Below are 19,745 nucleotides of genomic sequence, written 5' to 3'. Positions count from 1 at the left end.
ATTGCATGACAAGAATGACAAAAAACTGAAGATAAAATGTATCAATACACACAAACATTGTCCCCTGAACACCCAACAAAGAAGGCAATTAAAAGGCTGTGATGATGGCTGCTTTACCAACAGTTGCCGTGGGAACCCAGCCGCCATAGGCCCGAGAGATTATATGAAGAACCGCTTCAAAGCCTCTTGAGTGAGAGGATGTACCACAGATCTCAAAGCGATTACATCAAGGAATACAAAAAAAGCAGTAAAAACTTCAAAACATCATTGACCGGATTGCTTATTTTCACAAGCTGTTTCCTTCTTTATTAAAATTGTTGTGTCTGTCACAAGATACAGCCTAACTACTCGAATACACACACAACCATGAAGGTGATTATACACTTCCACACCCACAGAAAATTTGTTGGTAAACCTAGACGCACTGCACTGTACACCTTGTTTTCTATTCCACAGTTTAATACAACAAGAACAAGAAGTTTAGAAAAAGAAAAAGTCATCCCCAACTCACATTTATATCTATTACAGACAGAATTACATAAAAGGACCTGAAAGAAGGGAAGAGAGCAAATAATGAGTGCTTCATTACTACAAACATGAAAGAACAAGGGTCTTCTCTTTCTTATACTATCTTAGAATCTAAGTAACTTAAAGACAAAGTAAAGATCGGATATTTTTAATGTCTTTTCATGTAAAACCAGAGAACTCAAAGACTTTTGCCCACATAAACTATATTAGTAAGTTTTGTTCGGTGCAGAAAATGCCCCTCACGCTCCTCTCAATTTGAGGCAAATTAAGACATTGATTTTCTCCCTTGTACATAAACTAGTATTGATTTTTCTCAGGGTGTCCAAAATTACTTCCATCTGGCAAGCCTTGTAAAAGTGATGTGGACTCACATGAATATTTCTGACTAAAATCATTGCAAATTTCCGATGAAAGCCAGAGACGCTGGCATTCAGTCACTTGTCTGTCTAACATGCTTTACAGCTTTCATGTACATTTGGTCATATAAAACTAACTGCCGAAGAATTTTCTAGTTTTATTAATCCAGCATCAGTAGGTAAACGTATTTTTTAGTGTGCTGTAAATGTTTGGCTGACCATGGACAGGTGAGGTTTCTCTGATGGGAAAATAAGCTGATAGGCCTAAACCCCCCTCACAATTACCAGTTCTTTCTTTTTTTGTCCTCTTTTGGTATCACTCCTTCTTCTGTGCTTTTTCTTTTCTCACTGGATATGATAAATGAGTCACTCTGACGATACATGCTGCAGTCTTAAATCATGTGCACACCTTTCCCCAACACAGCCCTCTCTGTGATGGGGATACGTTGCAGCCTCCAAGGACAGACAGAGCCACCTCTCTCTGTTCACGTCAAACTCTCTGCGTGGCTGAACTTGCTTTCTTCACATTAACTATTCGTTTCAGCGGGCTAAAGGCCCAGTAGCCTTGTAAAAATGTGTCTTGCCCCCTAAGATGAAAACAAGTAGAGTGCGGTGTGATATGACTGCTGTGTGGGTTGTTTATAAAGCTTTTTCTGCTCTGTGGATGTCACTGTAGGAAGGTTGGGGTAGATCAGAAGCAAAATACCTTTTTAACTTCAACCCTACACCCTAAAGGAAGTGTAATTTGCTAACTAAAGATACACGCATGCTTTACACATTCATTTGTCTTTACCTCTAACAGTTTACCGCAACTGCACAGATTTGACCCCATGATCTTGCTGCTGAAAAAAAATATGTCAGTAGTTTTTTTTACAATAAATACTACTACAGTACCTTTAGGGGCATTGCATGTATTTACCAATATTTTTAAAGCACCCGTTTTTATCTTTTTATAATGTAGCAAAAGTTAGTTTTACTACATTAGTTAGTTTTCTAACTTTCATCATAAAATACATATTGAACACAGTTTTATCGTTATTAATATTTAAACAGCAATGGTATTACTAAAGTTCAATTTGAGGCCCACTGCTTTTTAATCTATATATGCTGCTACTTGGGCGGCATGGCGTTTGTTGCCACAGCTATGCTGATGACACTCGACTCTACATTGCTGTGTCTCCTGATGACAAAGAGTCGGTCAACATACTTTTAAATAGCATATTAGACACTAAGTCATGGATGGCAGAGAACGTCTTACAGAACCGGGACAAAACAGAGGTTTTAGTGATCAGTTCTGAAGACGAGACATTATTTCATCTAAACTAAAACTTCTCAGTGTGTGAGAAACCTGGGTGTTATGTTTGAGATGAATTTTATTCCACAAATTAAAAATACAACAATTTACTTTCTTAAAAACATTGCCAGAGTCCACCATGTTCTGTCTTTTACCAGCACAGAGGTGCTTATGCATGCTTTTATTTCCAACAAATTAAATTATTGTAATGCCCTGCTCTCTGGTTTTCCAGACAAAGGATATCAAACCTTCATCTGCATGCATGCTGAAGAGGACCAAGGGGCGGGAACCCATTACACCAAAGTTTATTTGATATTTTAATTATTTTATGTTCTCTTTTTACCATATCTATATATATTTTTATTCACATTACAGTTGGAAAGGTTGCTGTAAAATTAAAGTTTGATTTGATTTAATCAGAAGCAGTAGCAAATAAAAACGTGTAGAAATTCTCTAAATCTAAAAGTATTGCTTTTGTTATTTTTGCAATGCTTAAAGAAGCTTAAATTGATGATTTCCTATTGTTGTTTTTCTTTAATAATGATACCAAAATTGACCCAAAAACTTGGGAGCATGTGAAGGAGCATGTGAAGGAGCAAAGCCCTCCCCCCACCCTTTCCTGTGTCCAAACATTTAGATGAGTAGGTAAAGCATTTAACCTAGTGAAAATGTAACGGGTCCCGGGTGTGGTGACAACCATAACAAAAAGAATAGTAAAAGAAAAACGAGTCTCAGAGCAGGAGCACTCACTCATGGAAACAGGAAGTTGATCCGTCTTCAGCCACCTGGAGGCGCTGTGGAATGCCGAAGATTCCGCCTGTGACTAATAATGCAGTTCCCTTTTTCTCTTTTTTTCACAGGCTACTTTTATAAATGCGTGAAATAATATTTATCTTAATTATTATAAAATAATAGCATTTAATATAAAAATAAATACCAAATGTGAATGCACATATCTGGGTGCACCACAATAAGGTGCTCTATAGTTCGAGAACATCTTGACAGATAAATGTCTTCTGTGTTTTTTTCAGGCAGAACAGCTTTTTTAAATACTCATTTTATACTCTATGTTCTGCTGTCTGGTTTTCATTTTCAGTTTCCTTTTAGTGTGGATCCATTCCATCTGTTTTAAGCAACCCTAAGTCTGTCCAGTTCAGCCCATCACAGGTGGTTAAATCATGCTTGTTTCCTTTCATTCATGTCTCTGTGCTCCAGGTGTTAATTACTCTGCGGTGCAGAAGCCCTTAATGTGAAGCTGTAATTATTCAAGATTGAGGCCTCCTCTCTCACCAATTTAATCTCTGTTTGAAAAGAAAATTTCAGTGTCCACTATAGGGTGTGCATCGGGAAGAGTCTGGCAATATGAAACATATCCTGACACGCGTCCCACAATATGATACATAAAACGATGTTGCACCGGAACACTTTTTCTTATCTTTTTTCAAGAGTACATAAAGCCGGATAACTTGATCATACAAACAATTTATTTTAGCAATCTGGACTATTAAAATAGTATGACCTTGTGGATTTTTATGCTGCGCAACTTTTATGAAGAGTCAGTGGGAAATCGTTACCATTCAATATCCAAGAACAGTTCTTAGAAAATGAAGGAGGCTACAAACTGAGAGCATGTAGGAACTTCAAGATCAAACTCATAAGAACCACAAAGAAAAGTTTCTGTGTGTCGGTGTGTGGCACTAAACTTTGGAACGGCTTAAGTAACGAGCCCAAAAAATGTTCAAATATCCAAATATTCAAGAAAAGGTATAAAGAAACTCTGATTTGAAGATACGAGGAGTTAAGGATCATAGGTGTTTGAATAATTTCAAATACATGTGTGAACGTGATTGTGGTAAAATAATCAAAGCTCTTTTAATTACAATCAATGACATCGTAATGTGCAATAATGATTACTGAAATGTTTAAATTACAATCAATAAGTTATTGATTTTCTTTACTTGATCTGCAATGTGTAGCAAAAATTACTGGCTTACTGTGATAATGTGTTCTAATCAATGATTATTACATAATTGTTACCGTTACTGTTTTTCTGAAATCATGAATGAATGTTTTCTGAAGATAATCAATCATTACTAGGCAGTGGATGTTGTTACCTGAAAAGAATCTATCGGATCAGAACTGGATTACAAAAACTATGTAAAACTATAAAATGAATTAACTCAGTAGGGGTGATTATACAAGTTTGCTTCTTCCCACTCCTTTTCAAGCAATAAATCAAGCTCTACTTGACTTTAGTTAATGATCACTGTATTTAATTAAGCAAATGTGATTTAAGTCACTTTTGTTTTGTTTAATTTTCTGTCTTTTTTATCTATGCATTTCAACATTTCTGTAATGAGTTTGATAAATATGTGTAAATTCTTTATTGCTCTGACTACTACGGTGGCCCAGAAGGGTCACAACACAACACATTAACTTTATACACAACACACTAACTTTACACACAACACATTAACTTTACAATGCTTGAAATAAATCAATAAATCAAATCAAATCAAGAGTATGACCTAGAAAAAACTCTACCTGAATGTTAATATGCCTTTTATTGTAATAAAATGGTAACATTTATTTTATTTAATTATCACAATGTTAAGCACTGCAACTGTATCTTATTTGCAAGTTGCAAATTCAGTGCTTTTATTTTGGTAACTTAAAATATATTTGTTCTTAAAGGGAATAGTCAACATTGTCTGATTTTTACAACAAATACTTTTCAGTTGAAGACTAAAAATGAATGTGCCATAGCCAATACGGTTCTAAAAGTATGATTGAGGAAAAATAGTGTTGTTTATTTTCAACATGTTATGACTACAGAACGACAGAGACCCAGATGCTGGAACCCGGAAAGAGACTCAGAGCAAAGATGACTTGGCGAGAAAATGGATTTAATGAGATAGCGAGACAGGTAGGTCGCGGTTCCTGGAGGTCCAGAGAGAGAGAGAGAAGCTGCGGCTCGTGGCGTCACTGGTGGATGTGTTCGTAGAGTCCTGGAGCCGGCAGCGTGGATCCGTCTCGTGAGGATGGTAGTTCGGCATAGGCTCGTGGTGATGTCGGCGGGAACAGACCAGATGATGATTCCAAATAACGGCTGATTCGGGCGACCACTCGTGGCTGAGGTTTCCTGGAGACAGGTAAGACAACGTACGTTAACTGTTGGCTTGAAATAAGGAAGCAAAACATGAACGTGACGTGAAGACCAAATATGCACCATCAGGGGCAACGGACTGGCGTTGAATGATGATCCTGGAGCTCCTTATGAAGGCAGGTGAGGCGATGAGGTAAGTGGTCGCAGCTGGGATGAATCAGGAACCAAGCGGAGAGGAGAGGGGGAGGAGTCTCACAGAGGCACCATGACACAACATTGCTTAATGTAGACTAAATGTCAACCAATTTTTTATAGGGACTTCTAGGAAATTTCTAGGGTACTTGATTTTGGAATTGTTGATTTGGACAGCTCTACAAAATGGCAAACATCCTATATAGTGGACTTAGTGAGGGAATTCTGAAACAACCTGGGAGATGCGTAGAGCAACAGGATGGCAACGCCGTTTGTGAGATGCTAATGCACAAATACCTCCCAAAATGTTTGTTGTTTTAATAGAACCGAATAAAATAGATGCTTCAATTGCATGAATTAGTTAAAGAATAGGATGGACAGAACGAGCTCCTCATTTAGCTCCTCTTCCTCTGCTACTGACTCTCCACTATTGATCTGTATGGTAACAGTGCTGCCAGCAATTCAAAAAAGAGCTGAAGGAGAGCAGGTATAACTAATGGAAGGCACAAATTAAAATTGAGAGGCAATTTGGGAAACCAATTTAGAAAAATAGGACATGCACGGAAGAATGAGCCATCAGAGAAAAAAACTCTTGCTCTCCTCACCTCACAAAAAATCCATTTACACCTCAGACAGGTGAACTGAGTAGCATTGATCACATCATTACAACGCCATGGAAAAGTTACCTGGATGTAAACATGAGGATGTGTTTTTATCGCCCTTAACTGTTCTCTGCACTCCTTTACGACATTCAGAGATTTAGTGAATGCATTAATGATCACAGAGTCAAAACAAGGCAGAACTGACAAAAATCTGTAAATAGTCATATTTTTTAGGATTGTGCATTTGTTCTCTCCAAACTGGCCTGATATCCTTGGACATAATTTGAATGTTACTTTCTTTTGCCAAAAAAAATAATGACCACAAGTCCTACCCCAATTATGGTTCAACAGTTCTGTTTATAGCAGATGGTTTCCAACACTTGCTTCTGTGGCACATGCCTTGTTTTGGAGCATTTGGTCTTGCATTTTTTATAGTCTGACCCGAGCTTTAAATTGTTTAGATTTTATGGAAATTGATTATGCAAGGAGGGATGCATGATGGTGTAGTGCTTAACTCTCTCAGCTTGGTTTTCAAATTCCAGCTGGGACCTTTCCTTGTGGAATTTGCATGTTCTCCTCCTACATGTGTGGGGTTTCTCTGGTTACTTCAGCTTTCTCCCACAGTCCAGAAACATGCTTCATAGGTTAATTGGTGACTTTAAATTGTCCCTAGGTGTGCACGTGAGTGTGTAATTGTGTGGCCCTGTAACAGACTGGCCATTTCACATATAGACTCCAACTTCACTGTTGACTACTGATCTGTAAATTTGATCTATAACCAATGCAGTAAAAACTAAAATGACAGAAGTTTAATTTCTAGTTCTGTAACTAACTTTATGCAAACATGAATTAAGAAAACAGTGTACATCAATAACATGCAGTAACATGCTTTCCATTTCCATAAATTGGCATTCTACCTTTAAATTAAATGTCATGTTATTAAGAGTAAATTAATAGTACAAGCAATCAAGTAATACACAAATAAATAGTTTATATATTTTCATCAACACTGAGAACTGGATCTCAAACAGTAGCATTTTGGATTGAAAACGCAGGGTTAACATGGGGATGCTAGAGCCTATCCTAACTATTTTGGGGTAAAGGAGGCATGCCCCCCCATGAACCGATGCCAGTCACAAATTTAACATGTGAAGCATGTTTCGGGACTATAGGAAGAAGCAGCAGTCACAGGAGAATAAACACCCATGCAAAGGATTTGAACCAGGGACTTCTCACTATGAGTCCTGACCACCATGCAGCCCTCTTAATTCCATATTTCCATGCTTTTTTTTCCCTAACTTTAAGATTTGGCCATTGTGGAAATTGGATGATTTAGAATATTTTCTTTGTACTTCTCATATTTATTTTCAAAACATACTACTATAATGATAATACTCATTGACCTCTGAACCCTAAAGTGAAAGGTAATCATACAGTACAGTATGTTGTTGTGAATTTGATTGCATAATTACTGTAATTTCATATGAGTTCCAGGAGATCCTATGTGAAACTGCTCTCTGTAATAAAGAAAAGTTCCTTTCTCCAGCCTGCCTGCTGGCAATTATGGCTCCATTGGCTTAATCATTAGGGTAATTTATTTACAAAGTGCTCTCCACTCTGCTTTGAAAAGTAAAACTGCTCCATCCTTTCCCTGCGGCACAAGGCCAGTGTCTCACATTTCGACCCAGTCAATATGAATGGTCACGTTTAGCCAGCTCTAGGCTTTGAGGCTCTTTGCTTTTTGGCTACTGGAAATGCTTGCAAGATTTGCATTCTGTCAGAAAATAGCTACCTAAGGTCAGAAGGATTACCCTTCATTAAAATTTTGTGTCTTCTAATTCATTATATTGTGTTTCATCTGTAATCCCTAATAGAATACTGTCTACATAATGACACAACTCAGGATGAGGTGCAAAAATTGTCAAATGTTGACTCGTAATCTGCTAATTGCAAGCTAATTTCATCCCCAGTCTCTTAAGAGTCTACAAATAGAAGTTTTCTTGGCATAACGCACTTATCGGTCTGTGACTGTGAAAAAAACGCATTTTTCAGGTTAACTTAACATGGAAAGGAGAAGTGGTTAAAGCCATAAGCACTGTGCATTCAGTAATCAAATAGTCTGTGAGAGGATGGGTGCCTTTGTGATGTGATGCTCTGGACACGCATTCTTGAACGCACTTTTATCATACACACTGGACTTTCGCTACCCTAAAGTAGCGCATGAACTCACACTTGGAAGACGCCCAGTGTGAGTTGTCCAAATCTCGCAAATCTTACTTAGGCTAGAGTTTTGAACACGGAAGTTCAAAACGTGCACATACTGTCATGGTGCCTCTGGCAGTTCTTCTCCCCCTCTGCTCCTGAGGACTCCCAGCTGTTTCCACTCAACTCATCTACCTGCAGCCTTCATAAGGAGATCCACATCCAGTATTTGTCGCCAGTTCGTTGCTCCTCCGTGGTGCCAAGTCTGGTCACTCATGTTCTCGCCTTGTGAAATTACTCTCCAAGTAATTATTTTTCTTACGCCTCGTTTTAAGGAAGAAACCTCCATGAGTGTTAACCTGGGATTGCCTCCGGACCTATCGGTTCCTCTCAAGCTCGTCACGTCTTCTGTTCACGCCAGCCTTCCTACTCAGCCATCACAGAAACCCTCCAGCCACGCCATGACTACCAGCCAAGATCCCCGTTACACATCCGACTACTCACCTGCTGTCCACGGCCGGAAATCCTCGTCATATAGTCAACATCCTGCAAGAGAGAACAAATATTCGAACTTACCTCAAACTCTCCTGTTTTCCTTCCGGGTTCCAGCACCTAGGTCTGCCTCGAGTCCTCAAAATCATGACACATGCATGCATTTATACAGCCTTTTTATTGGAAGTGGTTGCTTGAACAAGCATTGCCTAGTCCGATGTTAAGGTAGCAAAATACTTACTCTAGACGTGGTTGTTTTATATAAATAAATAAATAAACCTACTTACTTGTTTTGTTGCTTGCCCCTCCTGACTCCCTGCTGGCCTCAATTTATATTGCAGATCTGGGCTTAGAGATGAATGCCACTATTTTACACTCCTCAATGTTCTTAGTGGATTTTACACACTCCATAAAACTAAGAAGCGCTACCTATTTTTTTCTTATTTACCAAAAAACATGAAATAAAATGTGGTCTATCTTGTGGAGGATTATAATTTGGAAAAATTGATCATGTCTCGATTAAAGTTCAGACCAAATCCATACCACTCCAGAGTCCACACAACTGTAGATGTATAGCTCTTCAAACTGGCTGCAGCTCGGTTTACTCACAAAAACCAAAGCAAAGATCAACGTGATCACACTTCTTCTTCTTCTTCTTTCTCTTTCGGCTTTTCCCATCAGGGGTCGCCACAGCGAATCATCCTTTTCCACCTCACTCTATCATGAACATCTGGAGGTCAAATCACTCAAGCATTGAAGACACTGATTGCCCAAACGCACTGTGCCATGCATCACGTATCTTGAGCTCAATTTAGAATGTGTTACTTGAGACACCATGATGCTAACCTGCATGAACTGATGCCAGTCATTCAGAATGTGCAACGCTGCTGCACAGGTGAGGGGAGACCACTGAACATGAAAACTCTGTCATCTGCTTTACAATAATACAACTGGTGGTCGTGGTGCAGCGGTAGGGCAGTGTACCTCTGATCAGAGGATTGCAGGCTCGATTCCCGCCTTGCCCGCCCAAACGTCAAAGTGTCCTTGGCGAAGGCACTAAACCCTGCCTTGTCTCTGGTGAAAGGTTGGCACCAGTATTAAGCAGCTGTGTGCTTGTGTGTGTGTGTGTGCGTGTGTGTGAATGAGTCTGTGACTGTAAAGCGCCAAGGAAGGTAGAAAAGCGCTACACAAGTATACGCCATTTATATCAGTGCTTGCTAATGTCGAGCTGTCAAGTGTGACTCCATGGTGGCAAAGTCCCAAAAGCCCTTTGGATGCTGATAAGGTTGGATATTACAACCCAGTTTTTTTTTCCAAAGAACTGAAATAGATCTGCTTTTGTACGTCATCTGCACTGAACCTTTCTTTGAATAAATGTCCCCTCTCATGAATGCATTTTGTCTATTTTCTACAGGCAGGGAACAAAGAAACCATGATTGCTGTCTTAAACTGAAACAGTTTCAGTCTGTCAAGCTTGAATTTTGACGCTAATAATTTAGCTGAACTCGGATTTTGGCTGAATGGATTTGTAACACGTAAACAATTGGTTTTGAACGAATTTTCCTATTTCACTAATCAGCGACTGACTTTTAACTGATGTTTAGTTAATCAAGCTTCATCACCAAGCCCACTTCGTTAAACCTTGACCTCACTTTGACCGCCTGTAATTGTTCCTTATAGGCATGAAGCTATTAACAATACATGTCTGTCTGTCAGATGCTAGCATGACACAGCCAGCCCCATCCTAAAAGAACAGATTAGTACTGTTATCACCATTGACACACATGCAGATGTGTGTCAATTACATGTGTTCGAATTGAATGGGATTTTATGGACTTCGATACAAAATTAAAATAACTATAAAATCACTATCTACAAACCAAACAGGGTATGCTTCACCATGATTACACTGATTCATATACTCACACAAAAGCCAATAACTTTCGCTCCATGTTCCCACGTCTCAGCCGTGTTTGACATTTAGTGGTAAATCTTTAAGTCAATTAATCAAATGTCAGCCTGGGGAAAGCAAATGGCAGGTGATGGCCGATAAGAGTGATTGCTTAAGCGAAGAAATTAAGTGCCAGATATCTAAAAAGACCTGCAGAGCTTGTAGAAGGAAGGATTGGGAGGTAGGAGATGCTGCAGCTACAAAAAAGCACTACACATCACTTCACCTCAACACGGCTTCTGTTGAGACAAGTGGTAGAACAAAGTCCTGTCCTCTGTGACTCCCAGAAGTCCTATCCCAGTGTTCCGTCACAACTTCCTGGAGGAGATCCAGTTTCTCAGGGGTCTGCGAACGATGCATCTGGCTTGCAGTTATTACTTTTACCTTTTCCTATCCAATCCCCCCACCTGTTCTCCCAGGATGTGCCTCAGCGCTGTGCCCATTTGCAGGGCGACGCATCCATCCATATTCAGTTAATCTGCTCTCTCATGCTTTATTGTGCCAGGAGAGAGAAGAGAGCCGTGAGATGCGTCAGATGACAGCTGTGTGGAGCTCTAAATTCAGATCAGGCCTGGCCTCATTAGTAGCAGTTTAACCCTCAAAGAAAAGCCACTCGTTGAAAAGGTTGCGTATTTGAAGTATTTAGTGCTTGGATGCACGTCGATGGGAATTTTGTTGTCTTACTACCCACAATTTTGAAAGATCCTCCTCCTTATGAGCTTGTGGAAAGAGATGTGAGCGCCCCCAAGTGTTCACAAAGGGTATTTTCTTTGGTGCTCCTGGACCAAATGTGACCATCAGTAGTAGTAGCAACATTACTAAAAGCACTTATTGCGTTAGTTTATTCACCACACAACCTGCATTCATTGCTATCTGTTTGCCAAAGATTCTTTCAGTCTGGAAAAGAAAAGTGTTGTAAACAATTGTGAACACAGCAAAAGTATATTCAACTTTACTTTTGGTTGACTTTTTGTTATAGATATGTGCAAACAATAAAAAGCTAGTAGTATAAAGAGTGAAAGTGGAAAACATGATGCTTATATATAATCCCTTAATAACTTGGTTTTGTCTCGTTCATAATAAAGCTAAAGTAAAAAAAAATTAATTGATTTATTTTCCAGTCAAGACTCATTTATGGTGTTCCCATAGAAACCATTGTAGGAGATTTGTAAAAAGCAAGTGATTTTTTTTTCACTTTTCCTGTATTGATTAGGTCATGCTGTTAATCCATTATCACTAAAACACTGACGTAGAATTGAGAAGGAGAATTATTTCCTCCAGCTATAATGCTTTTTGACACCTGCCTTAAGCCGTGACACATTTGGACGGTATCAACCACGTGTTCCATCATTTGCTGTGCCTTTCATACCACTTGATTTAGTTTTGCTGTGTGAGCTGAAGAAATGTGAAAAAATTAGAATGAAAATGCTTTTTAAAGTTTTTTTTTATTTTTGTAAAAGGACTTTCCAAAAGTGTGAAGAAGAAAAAAACCCAAATATTTGCATGAAAGCAATGTTAATGAAACATTTAAAATAAAACTTTACATCAACAAACTATGTGCACACCGTTCTAGAAAAGTATACATTTAATTTGATGGTAAAAAAAAACAGTTTATCTTCAAGTTGTTACACTACATTCTAATTTCTCAAGGCAGGGAGTGACACAACTTGGTTTAGTGTGTTACCCAGCAAAAACGTAAGTGATATATAAACCAGTCTTAAGAGTGTAAGTAAGGTCTAATATTTAGTCATATTGCAAAACATAAAAAATATCCCTTTTTCCTCTTCAGAAGAAGAATATACAAGAAGAACTCAAGAGCCATGTTGTTGTTGTAGATTCAAACACTGTGAGCACAACAATGACATTTTTCTCTTTGTAATGTTACATATATTGATAAATCAATGTAAATACTGGCTCAATAAATACCCAATAAATGGCAGTCCACTACTCCGCTCTGCAGTACCAGATTTAAACACTCAGTGTCAGTGTCACTGGTTGAGGTTCTTTTGCAGAGCAGGAGTGTCCAAACGTTTTGAAGAGGGCCAGATTTGGTGAGATAAACTGTGTGAAGGCCAACCATTCATTCTTTCAACCCTTATAAAAACATTAAATGCAAATGAAATATTTTTATTATTATTATTATTATTATTATTATTATTATTATAGTTTTTTTTTTATTTGAAATGGTTTATTTCAAGGGTGGCACTCTCTACCAATCGCCTGGCTGGGAGGGAAGCTTTGAAAGCTCCCAGGATCCTCTGCTCCAGTGGCGGCTGAATTCCTGAGAGGAATTTGTTTCTTCAACCCGGCCCTGCACTGTCAGAAAAAATGTGCAAAATTTGTACCTTTAGAGGTACAATGGCTTGTCACTGGGGCAGTACCCTCAAGGGTACAAATGTTGTACCCTTTCATATAGGTGCGTATCTGTACCCTTTCATTATGTACCTTTCAAAGGCAAATATGTACCTCTGTGGACTAAATTGTACCTTATAGTGCTATGGTACCATAATGTACCTTTAAAAAAGGTACAAATTTGTTCTTTTAAGGGTACTGCCCCAGTGACAAGCCTTTTGTACCCTTTGATGGCAAATTTGTACCAGATACAGCACATTAAAAGACCAGTATACTGTTTATCACATTTATTAAACATTCAAAACAATTACAATTCTGACAATTCACAGTATGAATGTTTTAAGCTCTACAGTGTCACAACAGGATGCATATATTTACAATTATTAGCAATTTTACAATAATGAAAAATCTATATTTTTCCTTCAGTTCACATTGCATTCATTGTAACTATAACCTTAACATTTGATCAATTGTAAACAGCACATAGCACTTCAGTTACCATTTTTAAACCATGAAATAAAACTTGTGACATTAACAAAAGAAGCACTAGACCTCATTTTAAGTAAATCTTTCTACTGCATTCTACATTTTCTAAAAATAGATAATAAAAAAAGTAAACTTATAACCAAGTTTAAATCCATAATTTAAATAATAAAATGCATAAATGTGATAAGATAATATTGATACAAATTCTAAAAAGAAGAACTATAAAAACACACTAAAGATTACCAAGGATTACGTTTATGTCAATACCTAGTGGATCCTCTTCAAGCATCTCTTCTCTTGCTTCTTTGGAGACTTTGGCTAATGGAGCTTTTCTTTGAACAAGCTCAAGCACCTTTGGCACAATACTGGTAAACGCCGTCCTTGAAGAGCTGGCTTAAACTGACAGGTGATGGATGCATTCGGTCAACATCAAACAACTGAAAATTGAAAAAAATTAGAAAATTAATCATTCACTTCAACTAAAACAAACAAAAGACATAAAACATTCTAATATTCTTTGTTGCCTCTTTCATTGCCATTTCCCTTTAGTGATCTCATTGTATAAATATTACTTGGCTTGAATGACTATATATTTATATATGAGTTTAGAAAATTACAATGTTTTTACCATTGGGTTAAAGCTGTTAATGTTCATTTTAGCAGATGTCTCAGCTTATATTGACATTCAAAATGTATTTTAAGCTGAGAACTGATTTAAAATGTCACTGACCCCTGAGGTTGTCTTCAAGAAAGGGTACTTCTTTAGTATATCCTCTCGCACTTTGCTGTACAGGATATGCAGGACATTCACATGACCTTCAACGGATGATGCATCCTCACCAATGACAGCAACCACCTATTGGATCAAATTTAAAAGTCCATATTAATAATAAAAAATACAACTGCAAGCACTGATTACTGGGGTTAAAGCACTTTGAGATGATGTTTAAAGACAGTTTGTGCAGAATGGTTTGGAGTTGATCAGAAATTAACTTCTGAGTTGTAGGCGGGGCTATTGACACAGTAGTTACCTTCTGCTGATGTCCAATCATCCCTTTGTTTACGCCCTCTCCCACTAGCTTAGTCCTTCCAACCTAAAACTAACATTAGTGGTGAAACCAAAATGGTGAGCAATATTGAAGCTTTCTGGCCATAGTTTAGATCAAGCTCAGACAAGTATGATGAAGATGTTAATGGATCTGCTCGTCTGCAAGTGGACGCATCAGAATACGGCAGAGCAGAGGGACTCGGACCAACTTCATTTCATGTGGTGCGTCACAATAGAGACCTTCCTCAAACTGCATTTATTTTGTCTGTTCCTGATTCATCCCAATTTGAGTGAATACTCAAACCACCTGAGCCACTGTCGCCCGTATAGTCAATATCTTGTTAATTATTTAGAGCTTTGTTGAAGGAAATACAGAAGAATTATATGTTTGTATGATGAGGACAGTATTCCAGAATGTATTCAATGTGTTGTGACTTACTCACTCGGTGCAATCTGCTGTTTCCCTAGAAAACTTTAAACTAGTTTGGATGATCTGCCTTACTGCACTGTTTGACAACTAAACTGAATTGGAAAGACAGCCTGACTTTGAATGCTTGAAATGACTTTGTGAATAGATTATTTACTTACTTTGGCAAGAGAGGCGTCTTCAACTCTTCGTCTTGTTGTAGGACTGAGTTGTAATATTATGGTGTCATCTGAGTCCACTTCAGTATCTCCACTTGAACTGGTATTGCAGGTTTTTGCAGGACAACTCGGCTGATCTGTCAAAGTATTAAAGCTTTCAGTTACTGTAATATTTAAATTAGTATGATAGCAAAAACAAAAAAAGTAAAAAAGATTTTTAAATACTGACCAACTTAACAGTTGAGCAGATTTATCATCTTGTCTAAGACAGCAATAGGATAAAAAACTCATACTTATTTTCCCGTCTTTTGTTCCCCACACTATCCTGTCAAATAAATCATTAACCCTTAGACTCCTATTGATGCAAATACATAATCAAAACTCTTCAGCTCAAAAATGTTCTTAATTTAGCATGTACTTGAAAGCAAAAACACAGATTATTTCCCTTGGAAATAAATTCAGGCATCAAAGGGGAATTTACCCAAAACCATTCAAAACAAAATAGACAAATTACAATTTAAAAGAAAAACTTCACCTTCTGGATTTGTATCTTCGGCCAGACAAATTTCCAACACACCAAGGTTTGGGTTTTTCAACAGGAGATCAAAAACCTGCTCATCAACTTCTGTCTTTGAGTCATCAAAGACTTTCAAGTCCAAGGTTGGGATGTTGAACTTTTTGGCAGCTGTGAACACAGCAAAATTATGTTTAGAATACAGCACAGAAATTATCTTTAAATTAAAAAGCAATTAAAAAAATCTGTTTGCATCACAGCTGACAGTTTATCCACAAAGTTGACTGATTCCTGTAAAGAAAAATGCTGGAAATTGTGATGTTTCCACTCACCGCATTCCCAAAAGGATTTGAAGGTCAGCTGAACTTCAAAACTTTTTTTTTTTTTTTTTTTTTTTTTGGTATTCGACATGTTCACTCACAGCTTGCATCTTTCCTGGTGGGAAAAAAAATTATATATTACAAAAAAGAAAAAAACATTACAACACCAAAAGGTACCAACACAGCATTTATTCAGATCTAAGCCCTGTTCCAAATAAATGTATACATTTTAAAATAGTAATGGCAAATATACAGTTCACACTAGCTGCCACAGCAATGTTGCAGAATTTGCAGAACTGCTAAAAAAAAAAAAAAAAAAAAAAAAAAAAAACACTGACGACAATGCACTGGCTTCTAAGAGCCTACAGATTTATTTCTTGGAAGTTCATTTAAAAAATTATTTTGTCCTGGTTTATAGATGAGTTTTTGGTATGGGAAGTCGTGACGAGTATCTGGAATCACGGACCTCCATTTAAAAAAAAAATCTCTGCAGGAGAATGATCAAAATCAACAACACAGTGTAAACTTCGCTTGACCAACAATGAGCGATCATGACAACCTAAACAGTTTCTGTCACTGTCTTGCATTCGAGAAATGGTGGCTGCCCGCGCACAGCAGCTAAGGCAGGCTGACATATAAATGGGAAGGACCGCCATACTGCGGTGTAAAAAAAATAAAACGCTATTGGACTCCTACACATTACAGATTAAAATGATTAACGCATTGAATTCGACGGACCTGATAAATATCAGTAGGAATTATGGAGCTGGTTATTTCAAAAGTAGCTGGCTTCCTTACTAAGAAAGACAGAAAGAAAAAGAAAAGGAGGGGGGGAGGGCGGCAACAACAACGGTGCATCAACGCCAGCGTACATCGGTAAAACGGCGACAGAATTATCTAGTGAAAAAATGTATATATTTCAATGTATTCAACGGAACGCGGTACAACACCAATAAAAACAACAGCTTAATTCATTTAATGGCTGCATTTAGCTGAACTTCAAACGCGGCTGAGGCTAACCGTTAGCAAACTCCTGCTCGTAGTTTTCAATCTCCTCACAGGCACATACACGGTGGAATAGCAGCATTCCACTACAAAAAAGTTATTCCTTACAGATAAAATAACCGAACCCGATAAAAACAAGCTTCCAACTTATTTTTGAGCAATTTGCAGACTTACCTCAGTCACAGCCTCTATCTTCCTCCGGCCGCTGCGGGACAACAAAATGGCGGAAGAAACGAAACTTAAGAAAGTAGAGTGGGCGTGGTCTCGCTGGTTTACTCCAACATATTTCCTCTACGTTTTTACACCTACTTAAATAAAAATTACTGATGGTAACTCCGAAAAAAGTACTCTCTCATTTTTCCTGTGTAGGTAGAAAAGCTAAAAGGTACTAATATGTACACTTAATGTAACGTAGTAACAGAGAAATTTACTTTTTATGAGAATGTATGATTAGAAAAAAAATAACTTAAATTAACAGCTCAAAGACTAGAAATTTAAATTGAACTTAGGCCAAGTTAAAGTACACCATATAAGGTTAAAAACATCAAATAATTTTGTCTACATTGTGCTTTTGCTCTAAATTAAAGGCAAAACTTAAAACAGCTCTTATATAAGTAAAAAAACAAAACAGGCTCACACTAATACATGTTTAAAAGTTATTATCTTGATGCTCTGCACAATCAAAATATAATGTGCTTGTGTACTGTTCAGAACTAGTCATAAAAGATGTGTGGTCTCTTAAATATATATGGTTATTTTGTGCATTTTTTCCAAATAACCAACAACGTATTAAATGATTTTGGGTGACGTTTCATACACTTTGAATTACTACTTTTGTCACACAAGTGATTGTACCTTTGTTTGTGGAATAAAGGGTCCAAATATGGGCCCTCTGATGGTTGGAAACATATTTGTACCTTTTTTATCCTTAAATGGTACATATGAGTACCCTAAGGTGTAATTATGACTCACTTAGGGTACAAATTCATCATTTGTACCCTAAGTGTTCACAAACGTACCCCAACCGTACCCTTTTTTCTGACAGTGTGCCGTCTACCTGGCCTTGGCATGTAAAGCCTCTGGTTTCCCTCTTAGTTAATTCTGGTTTGTCCTTTTGTTACATTTATTCTTGTGGTCTTTGATGGCATATTGAGTAGTTTTGTGTTTTGCATTTCTTTCAAAGTTTTCTTGCTATAAAGCCTGAGAATTTCAGTTATTTCATCGTCTATTCCGCCTTTGCTGTTTTGTTGGTTATAGTGTCCTTAAGTTTCCTTGTTTTTTGTGTGTCACCCGAATAAATGGCTGTGTAGCCAACTTTAACCACCATTATGAAATTTTTCTTTATGTTACCTATTTTCTCCCTCTTCCCTACAAGGACGTAACAATAATTAAAAGAAAAACTACAAAAAGTGTCACAATTTCAATATAAGACAAACTTTATCTGTTGAAAACTTTGAGGGATTTTTTCTTGTTTGTTTGTTTTTATTTTGCATATGAAACTAAAAATCCTCTTTTAGTGTTATTTTTCTCCTTCTATTTCTCTCAGGGGGCCAATTTAGAAATACAGGCTTTAGTTTCTCAAACAAACAGGTATTTGTGCATTTTAGATCACCAATTTTTTTCATGAAAATTGCCATTATTCATCAATAAGCAGAAATACTTTATCCTCTGAATCACAAAGAAATAAAAGTTTCTTAACTCCATATTTTGGATGTACACGCTGTACACTTACATATTTCTTTTATGAAATATGAACAAAAGCTGCTTAAGATAATCCAAAAAATACTTAAAAGATGCAGAGTGCCGTGGAGCACGATGGCACGATGTGTCCTGTTTTGAACAAAATGATAAAAACTGGTTTTGCAGAGCTTGGGCTGCCCTCTTATTCACTTGCAGTGCACACACAGAGAAAAATACATACACATGTGTGCGTTTCCATCCTCATAACATTCACACTGCTGCTTTTTGATGAATCATTTGGTTAGTACCATGCAAAAGATGAAATCGTGTCATTTCACTTGCTTTCCTTGCCGAATCCAATCACTTTCCATTTGTAAAGTAATGGGAAATTATGCAGATCGGCTAACCTTTGCCTCTAATCCAGGCTGATGGAATCTCAAAAACCACTTGTGTAGAGCAGCACAAAAGATGGAAACAAACAAACGAGTAACATTGGAGATGCAACCCAGCATTAAAGCTCATCAGGAGGATCTGTGCTTAATGTTTCACATCTGTTGAGCACTGATTTCTAATAATGGATTGACTGAATTTCTCTTGTTTCAACAACCCAAAAGTTTTTAGTATATTATTTAATCTGGAAGGAGAGTAGCCTCACCCATAGTAAAAAGCTTTGCCCTCCACTTGCTCTTCTGCCATTTTCTTTTTGATTAAGGACATTTGTAAAGAAAATTAAGCTTCAGATTACATTTGAGTATTTCTTTATTTGTATCATTGTGAGTCAGGAGCAGACAAAAAAATGCCGTTGGAAAAATCTTGAGGCAGTGGCACAGGCCACAAGCTCCTTGCTCCGCTCCATGATGCATCGACTTGTAGACGACCAGATTTGTGTACGTCTTTGTTTTCCTCGTCAGAGCTGGTATCTGACTCCAACCTGCAGGGCTGGATAACTCTGATATTTGGTCGCCATTTATGTTAAACAGCTATTGTTATGTTGGGGTTGTGGAGGGCTGTAAACCAGCGGGAGAACGTTTA

The 19,745-nt window shown here is 37.6% G+C and overlaps 1 protein-coding gene and 2 long non-coding RNA genes across 7 annotated transcripts; 1 reads left to right on the top strand and 2 right to left on the bottom strand.

Moving 5' to 3' along the window:
- Positions 1–5,063: 5,063 nt before the first annotated feature.
- LOC144994140 (uncharacterized) lies at positions 5,064–8,622 on the bottom strand. The gene is made up of 2 exons (XR_013657564.1): positions 5,408–8,622; positions 5,064–5,320 (listed from the first exon to the last, which is right to left on the bottom strand). It is a non-coding gene; the product is annotated as an uncharacterized LOC144994140 (long non-coding RNA).
- Positions 5,234–10,478, top strand: LOC144994141 (uncharacterized). Its single transcript, XR_013657565.1, has 2 exons — positions 5,234–5,330; positions 8,616–10,478. It is a non-coding gene; the product is annotated as an uncharacterized LOC144994141 (long non-coding RNA).
- Positions 10,479–13,347: 2,869 nt separating this feature from the next.
- On the bottom strand, positions 13,348–18,064 carry LOC144994139 (uncharacterized). Of its 5 annotated transcripts, XM_078950862.1 has the most exons (6): positions 17,208–18,048; positions 16,041–16,143; positions 15,730–15,879; positions 15,198–15,331; positions 14,292–14,417; positions 13,348–13,998 (listed from the first exon to the last, which is right to left on the bottom strand). In XM_078950862.1, the coding sequence occupies exons 2-6, from the start codon at positions 16,117–16,119 to the stop codon at positions 13,906–13,908; spliced, it is 582 nt and encodes a 193-aa protein (XP_078806988.1). In that variant the 5' UTR covers positions 16,120–16,143; positions 17,208–18,048; the 3' UTR covers positions 13,348–13,905. The 5 variants fall into 5 exon arrangements, 2 of the variants coding, with proteins under 2 accessions (XP_078806988.1, XP_078806989.1); XR_013657563.1 differs by adding an exon at positions 14,593–14,661 and having other exon boundaries at positions 15,730–18,058; XR_013657561.1 differs by adding an exon at positions 15,488–15,519 and having other exon boundaries at positions 15,730–18,048.
- Positions 18,065–19,745: the final 1,681 nt, after the last annotated feature.

This window comes from Oryzias latipes, chromosome 8 (genome assembly GCF_053564925.1).
Source record: "Oryzias latipes strain Hd-rR chromosome 8, Olatipes_Hd-rR_3.1".
Classification (NCBI taxonomy): Eukaryota; Metazoa; Chordata; class Actinopteri; order Beloniformes; family Adrianichthyidae; genus Oryzias; species Oryzias latipes.
Note: the sequence above shows the minus strand (reverse complement) of the source record. Positions and strands in the feature narration are given on the sequence as shown.